This window comes from Alosa pseudoharengus, unplaced genomic scaffold (assembly GCF_046254945.1).
Source record: "Alosa pseudoharengus isolate Yale_2024_CS ecotype anadromous, Long Island Sound unplaced genomic scaffold, YU_APseudo_1.1 YU_APseudo_1.1_scf_13, whole genome shotgun sequence".
In the NCBI taxonomy this organism is placed as follows: domain Eukaryota; kingdom Metazoa; phylum Chordata; class Actinopteri; order Clupeiformes; family Clupeidae; genus Alosa; species Alosa pseudoharengus.
The window spans coordinates 27781432-27794555 of NW_027468598.1; the positions used below are offsets into that span (position 1 = coordinate 27781432).

Here is a 13124-nt window from a genome sequence, read left to right on the forward strand (position 1 = left end):
CACATATATATTTTTTTACCACATGTGCCATGTGCTGTGCCTTTCCACAGATTGTAAGGAGTGATTCCTTCTTCCTTAAAATCCTGTTACATGATAAAAAAATTGTTTACGGTTTCCTAGAAAAAAGGGGTGTCTCCTCTTACCCCTATGCTCAACTTACCCCGTTCTCCCCTATGCAATAGCAGACATTGTTGGTCAGTGTGTCACTTACAAGGAAGACATAATGTCTTATTCATACTGGATGTGAATGTCTTCTTCCTCCATGCGGTCACCAATGACTGTTTGTACTGTCTGTATGGAGGTCACTGTGAAACAGAAACCCTTAATTTTCCACCTGCTAATAGCAGACTGAACGGATGAACGGATGAGTGCTAGAAGGCTGAGATGGGCAAAAAAAGCAGTCATGCGAAGCAATTGCAGTGCAGACCCTCGCCCTGCCCTGCCCTTCCCTGCCCTGTCCTGACATAGGCAAAGTGAAACTAAGTTCCAGCATCTGCACTCTGAGCTACAGTACATTGATCACGTAGCCTTATATGGAAAATATCAAGTAGATTGAACCTTTTAAGGGGGGGGGGGGGGGGGGGGCTTGTAATTTAAGCAAACAAATTGGAGTCAAACAAGTGGATCATTCATTAACACATGCATGGTTTCAGGGGAGCACATCTGTCAATTAATTTAAGACATTAAGAATATGAGACTATAGCCAATCATGTGTGCAAAAAGGCTCTTGATTTTGACACTGTACCCAGTTCCATAAATATCCCCATATGAATGCAGCAATCTACTTTAGAAATTCCCCAAATATAAAAAAGGCACTCTCTGTTTCACTGTGTTTCATAGGTAGCCTGAGGTTCTTTGTTTTGGTACTTACTCTAATATCCCCACTGTGAGAGTATATAGCTGCCAGCCCCTTACACATCTGGGTCCAAACACAAATCTCCTCACCATTAACTATTAAAAATCTCCCCAAAGGATGAGGGCTTCTGTTTCGCAGTTCCTGCAACTAAGCATGAATCACATGCGTGAATGACTGTTTGGTTACATGGAGCTGACGGCCCACACCCAACCACCTGCATTATTAAAGCAGAAAACACAGCTATGGGTTGAGCCTTTCGTCACCTTAGACGTGCTATCGGCTGCTGAGTCTTCACAGAAGGAGTCAACAGATAATTATATACATTTATATGCATACCTCTCTATTTTCAAAAACCTCCTGAAGACCCACCTCTTCTGAGAAAACCCTCCTCATCTAGCACTTCTAAACAGCTGGACATGCTTAATCGAGTACTTATTTAATCGACTTTCTTCTCTGTCCTGACTATCCCTTCCTTCAGTCAGTGCAGATTTGTATATACATTTGTTCTTATGGCAGACTTTTATCTAAAGCGACGTACACGAGAGGAGCAACACTAAATAGAGTAGGAGGCCTTGGAGCGCCAGGTAATACATCTATTCAGTAAGGCGAAGTGCAAGGATCGTGTCAATAAGTGCACAGAAAGAGTGAGTTTGGTGCGTTAGAGGAGTTAGGAGAGGAATTGCTCTCGGAAGAGATGGGTCATCCTTTACATTAATCACATTTTTATGGATGATGGTTTGGCTGGGTTGCTTCCCTTGCCACAGGAGGTCTCCACAGAATTTACGTGAGGTCAAACAGACTGCAAGACAGATGCCAGACAGATGCCAGGACAGCACTGTCTCTTGTTCGATTTCATGCCAGATCCATGTTAGAGTTTACCGTTATCAGGAAAACCCTACTGTACGCCTGGGTGGTTGGCTCGGGCACTATCTGACTCACAGGTTAAAGAGTGTGGTGTTGTGAAGTGTTGGGGAGGCTGACACTGATCCGCTGTGGGCTAAATGGATGTTGCCATGCCGGTCCGGGCTGGGCTGGGCTGGGCTGTAAAATGAGAAGAGTTCCTCCCCTTTATCATATAGCGGAGTCAGACTCTGCTGAATATTTTACAGGGCAGCTGTTAGTGCATGCAAGGAGCCGTGTGGGCCCTGTGAGAATGCCAAAGATTATCGAAAGACTGTTGAAAGACTTCAGCATACTATATTGCATTCAAAGACACTTTTTTTTAGGAAGAAACGGTGGTTTGTACATGTTGGTTTATCTTGATAAATTTGACAGTATACTAAGGTACACTCATTTCCATACACAAGGCTTTATTACATGTGATATATTTTTGTTTGTTTTAATGCCCCCACTTCCTGGAATAACATTCAACACACTTCTAAAATTACATCTTTGTTCAAATCTCTAATCTCTAATTTCCCTGTCTCAAACTGTACCTGTTTTATTCTATCCTTTTACTTGCTTTATTTTTATCTTTTTTATTATTTGTTAGTTGACTGTGTAATAGGCCATGCTCTCTATTTTGTATATTTGTTGTATCTCATGAGATCATCAGCTACATTGAAAATGAGGGCTAGCCTCAATTGTGTTTCTGGGAATGAAAATAAAAGTGTTTGAATCTTGTGTTGTGTTTGTGTTTTAAATCTTCAGGAGGTGTCCCCCAGCTCTGGTTTGACCTGTGTGCATCCTGTGTGAACGGAGTACAGGAAGTGTTGTTTGAATTCAGGAAATGCCTCGTGTTGGGTACGTCATCAGCCCTCACTGTCACTGTAGAGCCACACTGCAACACACCACACTACAGTAAGAACCAAAGATTCAAGAACAGAGCTCCGCTCTAGAATCTTTGGTAAGAACCAACCGTGTGTGAGGGTTGGGGACAAACAGAGAGTGGGGAAGGTCACCCAATAGTCTGCACATCTGTGTCTGCTGAATGAATACACGTAAATAGGAATCTAAACATTTGTGGAGTATAGATTCAAGGCTTAGAAAGTAAGCAAGTAAACGAGGAAATAGATCTTGGTATATGCTGAAATTCATGTTTATGGTATGCCATGTTACAAGCTTGTACCCCATTCTGTCAATTCATTCACCTTCACAGAGAATGACAATCTGAGTTTATCATAAGAGTTTATTGTTTAGCACAACCAAAAGCACCTCAACATTTGTCATTTAAAAACAAACTGCTTTTTAAGAAAATGTGGAATGTGGAGAGCAGATGTATGTGTGTGTGTGTGTGTGTGTGTGTGTGTGTGTGTGTGTATGTGTGTGTGTCTGTGTGTGTGTCTGTGTGTGTGTGTGTGTGTGTGTGTGTGTGTGTGTGTGTATGTGGACAGTAACATAAGCCTTATCAGGTGTGCCTTATCAGGTGTGGGTGACTCTCCCAGGTGTCTTCCGCACCCCACCGCACACACAAAGTGACCCTCACAGAAGACCACCTGTCCACCCGAGTCCTCGTCCAGATCAGGTGACCAATCCCGCCAACCCCCTCCACTTCAGACCTGTGTCTGAGTGCCTCCTACCCATGAAACACATGACCTATGAAACATTGATGCTGTCATATATCTTTGCCCACCATGAAAGCTGATAGGTGTGAGGCAGGTGAGTGACTACAACAGGTCCACTTAGAAACTCATACAAAATATACAAAGTGATGACTGATCGGATGATATTAGTTTAAACATTATTAACTGCTGAGTAAAAAATATGATATTTCAAAAACAGAAACACCACAGTGTTTTTAACAATTGAAGATGAAGATTCACAGATTCCTAAAACAAGAGAAGGAAACAAAAAATATAAGCCAATACATGTATGCGAGCAAAAAAACTGCATGAAAAAAAAAACTTAATATAAGCAAAAAGTTACAGACATATTTGTTCATACACATTGTCTTGTAACAGTGTAAGACAAAGCGCACAATATACTTATATACTATGCAACATATTTTGCTAAATAGTCTTTTTTTTTTACAAAACTCTTTTCACCAAAGCTTTCAGACATTTAAGTGACCATCTTACACAAAAAAAAAGCCAAATACAATAAAAAAAAAAGTGTTGAATCATAAACACTCTGTCCACCTTGAGCATGCTGATCGCAAACACAAGACACAACTAAGACCACAATACAAAAGCCAAAACACGTACACACACACGCAGAGCCCTTCATTGCGGAGTCATGTGGGACATCATCTCTGAATGTCCGTTATCGTTATCATTAACACACACACACACACACACACACACACACACCTACTGGAGAGTGTAAAGTTTGTTTTTCCCTCTCTTGAGAGTTCCTCCGCTCTCGTCTCGCCTCGTCACGTCTCACACGTAGTCCCTGCGGTCGTAGCCGGGCCCCCCAGGAGCAGAGCGCGGGGCCGAGTACGCCATGCGGGACGGGTTGTACTTCTTCTCCTGGGGGGGGCAGGAGCAGCAGAGCAGCGACCCCCCCATCAGCAGCAGCGCGGCTGCCGCCCAGCCGATGTAGAGGGCGGCCCCCAGCTCCCGGCGCTGGGCATCGGTCAGCAGCGGGTTGTAGAAGTCCCGGATGATGGTGTTGGCCGACCAGGACACGGGCACCAGCTGCATGACGCCGGACACGATGAAAAGCACGCCGGCGGCGATCATCACGCGCGACTTGGCCGCCTCGTCCTCGATGCAGTTGGTGCACTTGGCGCCGCCGATGGACACCAGCACGGCGAGGACGGTCAGCAGGACGGAGATGACGGTCAGGGCGCGCGCCGCCTGCAGGTCCTGCGACAGCGCCAGCATGGAGTCGTAGACCTTGCACTGCATCTGACCCGTGCTCTGGACCACGCAGCTCATCCACAGGCCGTCCCAGATGATCTGCGCCGTCACGATGTTGCTGCCGATGAACGCCGTCACGCGCCACATGGGCAGGGCGCAGGCCACGATGGCCAGCAGCCACCCGAGGACGCACAGCACGATGCCCAGCAGCTCCAGACCCGCCGACATGCTGACACACACTCCGACACACACACACACACACACTGAAAAGTTGGGCTGTCAGAGGACACACACACACACACACACACACACACACAAGTGCCCTCACACGAATGCTCGAAAGCGTCACAGACCCTTTGCAGCTGCTCAGGTGAAACACATACCCACTCAATGCCACACACACTCAAACACACGCACACACACACACACACACTCTTACTCAGACTCTGTAGAGCCCTTCAACAGAAACACAAACACACACACACACACTCACACACAGGTCAATCCGAGGAACATCCAAGTCCATGAGAGATGAAACTCTACATTCAGGCTGGTTGGTGCATGTCTTTCTCTCTTTCTCTCTCTGTCTCTCTCTCTCTCTGTCTCTTTCTCTCACACACACACACGCACAGAGTAAGAACCTGGGCTGCAGCACCACAAGTAGCTTTTATACCCCGGAGGAGCCAGGAAGGAGGAGTCCAGCGGGGATGTGACATCACACCAAGAAAGGCTGCGGGTGCTCCCATCACTCGTCATGGCAACGGGCTGAAGACATTCATCTCTACGATAATGAGTGATAAACAGCACAAGTAGACAGGAGTGAATAATCACATGGCCAAATTTTTATTAATTTGATAACTTTGAATGGATTTAAAGAATGCTGAACATCTTATGACAGCAGGGATGGTAAAAGTACACACTCCCCATACTCAATAGAAGTACAGATACCTCTGTAAAAAAGACTCTAGTAAAAGTAGTGATTACACTTCTTTACTCAAGTAAAAGTAACAAAGCACTGGCTATAAAACGTACTAAAAGTATAAAAGTAAAAACTATCCTAGCTTTTTTAAAGAACTATTTTACTAGACTGTAGCTTACAATGGTATATTCCAATTTAACTGTTTTTCTTAAAACAGTTCTTCTGTTTGAGGTCAGCACGCTGGCAGAATATAGCCTGGTTACCAAACTCATTCACAAAGTAAATAGAGTCTGGTCACTCACGATTGGGAATCCTTTTCAACACTAGCATGGTGATGGACGTAGACAACGTTAACTTTGAAATCATTCGTCCAGCCTAACCAATCACATTGTTTAGAGATTCTGTGTGTCACTTCCTACATCACCTAAACTTTGTATGAAATGTATGTGGTCCTATCTTTGCTTACCGTTTACCACAGCCACTTTCAATTTCGAAATATAGCAGCTCGTTTCATCGCTGATTGGCTTGAGGTTGGTTAGAATTGGTAGTGAATTATCGTGTTTTAGACCATATTTCTGCATTTGTTGCTCCTTACTTGTACTCTTCACAATGATAATAAAGTTAAATCTAAGCTAATGTAATCTCCCCGAAAGGAGATCTAGTTGGGTGTGGCCATGCTAAGCAGAATAGGCTTTGTATTTTTGTAATTTTGGTAATTTTTTAGACGGAAAAGCAAACAAAGGATAGATGTTTTGATGTCTGTGTGCATTCTGATAACACAAATAAGTTTTCCATTATCATTTAGCCTAACCATTGTTTTGGCATCGCCCCTTCAGTTGCAAAGTTAATCCCCTTTTCGCTTCACTATTGTCCCATCAATTTAGGTTGAAAACAAAAGTAACAACACCTTTGAAGAGAGTTTTGAAAATGTAAGGAGTAGAAAATACAGACATTTCTGTGAAAATGTAGGGGAGTAAAGTAAAAAGTTGTTAGAAAAATAAATACAGTACTCCAGTAAAGTACAGATACCTGGAAATGCTACAGTACTGAAGTATTTGTACTTTGTTACTTCCCATCTCTGTATGACAGTTCTGCCTTTGAAAACTGTCCTTCAGTGGAATATTTTTTAGTAATGTATTACACTCAAAAAATAATTTGATAGGCCTGATGTTCAATACACCTTATTAAATCATGCCACACATTTCCTTCCAGGGTTATTCCATATCAACTCAACACAAAACTCTTGGGTTCAATGGGATTCATGGATTGTATTCACAGTTCCCCATGTCTTATGACTATCATAAGAAAATCTCAGCCTGATATCTTATTTCGTTGCTGAGATATGCCTTCTCATTTATGGATAGACAGCTTAGAAAATTGTAGCAAATCGCACCATTGATGTCCCATTGATTGACTTTTTTGGCATTAGAGGGGGGAAAAGCATTTTTTTGTTCTCCAGTGATTTTAATGTGGAGCACTTACAATTTCAAAAAATTCTAAATTTTCAAAAATTTAGAAAATCACCTTGGAGATGTTCCAGTAGCCTTTACGTTTGACATGCTTGTCAATAAATTTCTTTCTGAGCCCCCCAGGCAACTCTTTCCATTGATTTCTCTGGTCCTTGTTCACACAATGATAACAAACTGCAGAGTGAATACTTTCTCCATTAAAATAGGCTGAATTACTGAGTACAAGATTAAATACATCTGAAATATTAATTAAGGTGAAATAATTAGTTTTCATCAATAATTTACTATCCTCTTTAGGGGTCCCACCAAATCTGTCTGGGCAATTTTAGAATATTTTTGTGAAATACAACAAATTCTCTCTTTACAAACTTTCTTTGCTTTACTCTATTACATGCCAAAGGCATTTTGTTAAATGCTTTGAATGTCACATTTTAAGGACAAAACAAAGCATTATTTCAATAATCTGCATGGGTACCAACAAATTCAGCCACGACTAGGTCTTGTTGAATGAGTTAATATGACATGTTTGTTTTACTAATCTTGTTGAATTTACTTATTTCACACAATTCAACATAATCAAGTTATTTAAGCACAGTGGGTTTTTTGTCATACATAAATGCATTAATGGGTGCGTTTTGTAATATATGATTGTGTCATTATTTTACCATAACCTGTTATCTGTCTACTACAACCTCAAGCTCAAAGTATTGGAATAATACACCCTGATGAAGGTTGGTGAGCCGACACACGTTGGTGTTTTTTAATGGATTAGCCCTAAATAATAAATGTTAAAAAAATGTTGCATCCTACTGAGTGCCTGGACCTGGAATCTTTTTCCAAACTGATTCATTATTGGAACTAGATGTACCGCAGATCGCTACAAAATATGACCGCCGCCCAGTCCAGCACATTTTTTCCACAAAAAGAAATCACGCTGAAAGGCCTATATGATTCTAACTGTCTCACTAAATTGCATTATCCACACTCAATTCTCACTGGTATCTGCTAGACAACAAGTACCAAAACATGATTAGTTCATAGATTTCACATGTAAAATTCATTTTATACAACCCCACCTCCATCTTGCCTGTTCATAATTATGAGAAATTCTTGATTGTTTGTGTGTGTGAGTGTGTGTGTGTGTGTGTGTGTGTGTGTGTGTGTGTGTGTGCCTGCGTATGTGCCTGTGCATGGAAGCGTACATATGTCTACTGTGTGAGTATGTGTCATGATTACTGTGAATGTGTGTGTGTGTGTGTATCTGTTTGTGCACATGTGTGCACATGAACTGGGTTAACATGACCCCTGGAGGCAAATATACGGAAAAAATGGTCATCCTAGGTCCTACAGTGTACACTAAATGTACACATAAATTGTTTTATTGTAAGGCCCCCCATGAACGAAAGTACACAAAACTTGGCATGCATTCGGAGGGTGTCATAATGATCCTACACTTTCAATTTCGTGCAGTTTTGACCATGTCAGCCAGAGATATTGTGAAAACACCTAATTTTTTGCTTTTTAATTTTTAACTAGGTGGCGCTATACATGAAATAAGTGGTAATGGGATGGGTTGACATGGCCCCTTGAGATCAACATACAAAAAAAAGGTGGACCTCCTAGGCCCTACGGTTCTCGAGATATTCACAGAAAACTGTCTCCGGCCACCTACAGGCCAGTTGGTGTATAGTAACATAAATTAATTTATTGTGTGGCCCCCCATGAACGGAATTCCACGAAACTTGCCGTGCATTCAGAGGGTGTCATAATGATCCTACACTTCCAATTTCGTGCAGTTTTCACTATGTTAGGTCACAGATACCTGCGATTACAACACCTCATTTTTACTTTTTTGTGTTTAACTAGGTGGCGCTATACATGAAATGAGTGGTTATGGAATGGGTTGACATGGCCCCTTGAGATCAACATACAAAAAAAAATGGTCCTCCTAAACCTTACAGTTCTCGAGATATTCACAGAAAACTGTGTCTGCCCTACCCTCCTTTCGGGGGGTGCAGTCCAGCGGGGGGGCTACAGATCAAAACGAAAAACGATGGTTCCATGTTATCCATATGGGGTTACATGCCCACCAAGTTTCGTCTACCCCGGTCTTTCAGTGTCCCGGGAATCATTGACAGAAATTTGGACATGCGAAAAAGAAAAAAAAAAAAAAAAAAATCTGACTAAACCTATATGACCGCCGCTTCGCTGCGCGGCGGTCATAATAATACTTGGATGTACAAACTTGATAATATAAACTACAGAAAGGGTATTTTAGGCAGAAAAGTTCCCCTTTTTCACACACACAATACACACAACACACCACACACACACACACACACACACACACACACACACACACACACACACACACACACAAACCTTTCAACAGTCTGCTTACATTTTGTCCAATACACACACACACACATAGAAGATTAGTTAGACAATGTTTGTTCTGTTTGTAGTGCTCTCTCAGTACTTTCCTCAAGTGTTCACGCACATGTGTAATGGCTTGAGGGCATTTTCTGTCTTTATAAGTCTTCTTAAGTAAGGGGAAAGATGAGCTGCAACTCTCTCCAATTCATTCATTTTCATAAGGGAATGCACCCCGACCCCCCAAACCACAATGGGTAATTGGTGAATGATCTGTGGTTTTGTTGCTGAGAGTTCCATAATGAGGGGGTCAGTGTCTGTGTGTGTGTGAGAGAGAGTGTGTGTGTTTGAGACGTGCCATCTTCGATGTGGCCAGCAGCTATGCCTACCTGTCACATCCGCCTCTGACCTCGGATTCCTTGTGAGTGGCCACAGGCTGCAGAATGTAGGCCAGAGATGTGGCTAGTGCTCCTCTAACATTCCTATCCATCCCAGTGATGACAAGCAGCGCAGGGGCCCTGAAACAACCATTGTTCCTGGCAGGTTTCGGACAGTCAGCGATGATGGGAGACGGAGTGTGTGTGTGTGTGTGGGGGGGGGGGGATGGCGGTTGGGATAACTGACAAAGGTGGGGATTCTTGTGGAGGGAGAAGCCAGCCAGCCCAGGAGACATGGTCAGTTTCACACACACAGACACACACACACACACACACACACACACACACACACACACACACACACACACACACACACACACACACACACGCACACACACACACACACACACACACACACACACACACACACACACACATACTGTACCTCACTAGCCCAGCTTTCCCAAGCTTTCCTTTTTTTGTCTCTCCTGAAGTGGGCTAAGTGGAGGCCTGGTGAAGGAGAAAAGATCTTTCTCTAGGGACTTTTTTTTGGATGCCTTTTTGTAGTCTGTTGATTATGGGGCCCTCTTGTGGATATCAGTGTCCTCCTGAAGAGCTTCCCACCCGAGAGTCGACTAATAAGAATCAGCACAAAGCTGTTTTATTCCATGTGGTTGGAATTTACCCTCACAGTCACATATGTAGTCAATAAGTTAGGCCACGTCCACACGTACCGGGGTATTTGTTAAAAACAAATGTTTTTCCTCCTTCTTTCAGTGATCGAAAACAAAGAGTTTTTTTGTATGGATCTCTTGTGTGGGTTTTTTTCTTAAATATCTGGCTATGAGTGGTCATAGCCTAAGACACAATCGATGCTAACTGAACTCAAAAGGAACCAAATAGCTGAAACCTATTGTAGGAACATGAGTCAAGATTCTGCTACATTTAATAGAAATGGAAGTGGTAAACAGTGTCAAAATATATGACAGCATCTGCCCAACACCATGAACATTTACATTACAGTAGATGTAGTCCTTTCCAAGGTACATTAACATTAGGCTACAGCACTGTTCTGTTTGATGTGTACTGTGGATATCTAGTGTGAGAGAGTGTGGACGGACTGTCCTGTGCCCAGTGCCTGGGGAGCGGAGGTGGATGCCATGCCAAGGCCCAGAGGGTTCTCTCCCTCTTTCACACACACACACACACACTCTCTCTCTATCTCTCTCTTTTCTCTCACATTCTCACTCTCTCTCTCACACACACATACACACAATCTGGGCCTAATCTGGGCCGTGTCTCGTGTGGAGCCTGCTGCTGTCTGGGTTATACTATAATATGGGCGACTGAGCGTCCCAAACAACATGCTTTATGTTGTTTTGTGTTTTCATTTGTGTCTTACACAACACAGTTTGTTTTGCTTTGTGTTCACTAGGTAAATAAAAAACCCACACATGTAGTTTCGACTTGATTCAGCAAAATATTGTGGGATGAAGAACCAAAGGAGGATGAACTTGATTGAAAAACAAGGCACAGAGTGCCTCTTCACTGGCTAATTACAGTAATGAAGATAAAATACATATTTTGTAGCAGTCTACTCTAATGTGAGGAAAACCAGATGGGATAAGTTAAAAAAAACTGTTTATGTATGTCAAAAATCAATCTGAGAAAATGAGTAATTATTCTGGACTTGGAATCTCATCCAAACAAGCTGAACCCAAGCAAGCAAAAAGGTGATTCATTCTGTGAATCACTTAATGATTTATGACATGCTTAGAAATCCCTATCTTCCACATGCTCTGCTTATCAAAGGAAAGAAAAAATATATCAACAAAGTTGTTTTGAAATTGACTATCGGGTTTATTTCTGTACAAATGCATTTCTCTCAGCCAGTGTAGCACACAGTGCAAAGATTCATGTGCCAGGTTAAGGAATACACAACTAACTGCGCACACACATACATGAAAACAGTGCATTGAAAACAGTGTAATGACTTTTCACAGGGAGTCATAGCTAGTTACAATAAATATCTGGAAAAAAGAATCAATTCACACCAGCGTTTAAAAGGGTATGGCTACTTCTCAGTAAAAAAAAGCTAGTCTAAGTAAGGGTGCGAATCTTTTCTCTCTTTTCATCAGTGATTGGCACAAGTCTGTTTGGCAAGAACATATTTACACAATTTCCTCAATTCCAGGAAAACAGTCTCTTCCTCTAGGAAGCAGAACACACCTTGAAGGCCACAAATGTCTTTTTTTTTTTTTTTAACTCTCCTCTTTTTCATCCTCGTCCAGACGTCCCCCGCTCCGTGTGTGGGCCCGGTCAGACGTAGTCTCTCCTCTCGTGCGTGTGCGCCACGCTGTGCACCACAGACCTGGAGGGCGCGTACGTCATGCGGCCGGGCGGCAGGTACTTCTTCTCGGGGGCGCTGGGGGGACAGGAGCAGCAGAGGATGGACCCGCCCACCAGCAGCATGGCGGCGGCCGCCCAGCCCAGGTAGAGCGCCGCGCCGATCTCCCGCTTCTGCTGCTCGTTGATCAGCGGGTTGTAGAAGTCCGCGATGATGGTGTGCGCCGTCCAGGAGACGGGCACTAGCTGGGACAGGGCGGCGCACAGGAAGGCCACGCCGGCGGCGATCATCACGCGCGCCTTCGCCGCCTCGTCCTCGATGCAGTTGGTGCACTTGGCGCCCACGATGGACACCAGGACACCCAGTATGCCCAGGACGATGGACACCACGCAGAGGGCGCGGGCGGCCTGCAGGTCCTGCGGCAGAGCCAGCATGGAGTCGTACATCTTGCACTGCATCTGACCCGTGCTCTGGACCACGCAGTTCATCCAGATGCCCTCCCAGATGGTCTGCGCCGTCACGATGTTCACGCCGATGAAGGCCGTCACGCGCCACATGGGCAGCGCGCACGAGACGATGGACAGGATCCAACCGACGGCTGCTAGGGTCACCCCTAGGACCTCCAGACCAAACGCCACCATGACTGTGTGTGTGTGTGTGTGTATGTCTGTGAGCGTGTTTAAGAGTGTGTGTGTCCACGCAAGGTCCACAAGTCCACTTGCAAGTCACACCTGTCTTTGTCTGTCTCTCTCCTGTATTCTCTTTCCTTCTCTCTTACTCTCACTCTCTTGCACTTTCTCTCGTTCTTTCGCTCTCTCTCTCGCTCGTTCCCACTCCCTCGCAAAAACGTCTAATCACCCAGGTCACGCAAGAGAAGCTTCTAGAAACTTCAAACACTCAGAAAGCTCCACGGGTCATATGCCCAGGCCTTTATACCCTCCCCGCACCCAAGCCCTAAGCCCACAGGAGGAGCCAGCATGGGGGGGAAGACTCTCCAGGGGATTGGTCAGGACGCTTGGACGCCAGGACGCTATTGGAAT

At 43.9% G+C, this 13124-nt stretch overlaps 1 protein-coding gene across 1 annotated transcript; it reads right to left on the reverse strand.

The window, feature by feature from the left end:
- Window positions 1–3217: 3217 nt before the first annotated feature.
- Window positions 3218–12725, reverse strand: LOC143121980 (claudin-3-like). The gene is made up of 2 exons (XM_076282737.1): window positions 12238–12725; window positions 3218–4828 (listed from the first exon to the last, which is right to left on the reverse strand). Exons 1-2 carry the CDS (start codon window positions 12723–12725, stop codon window positions 4177–4179), a joined length of 1140 nt encoding a protein of 379 aa, XP_076138852.1. The 3' UTR covers window positions 3218–4176.
- Between the last annotated feature and the right edge of the window lie 399 nt (window positions 12726–13124).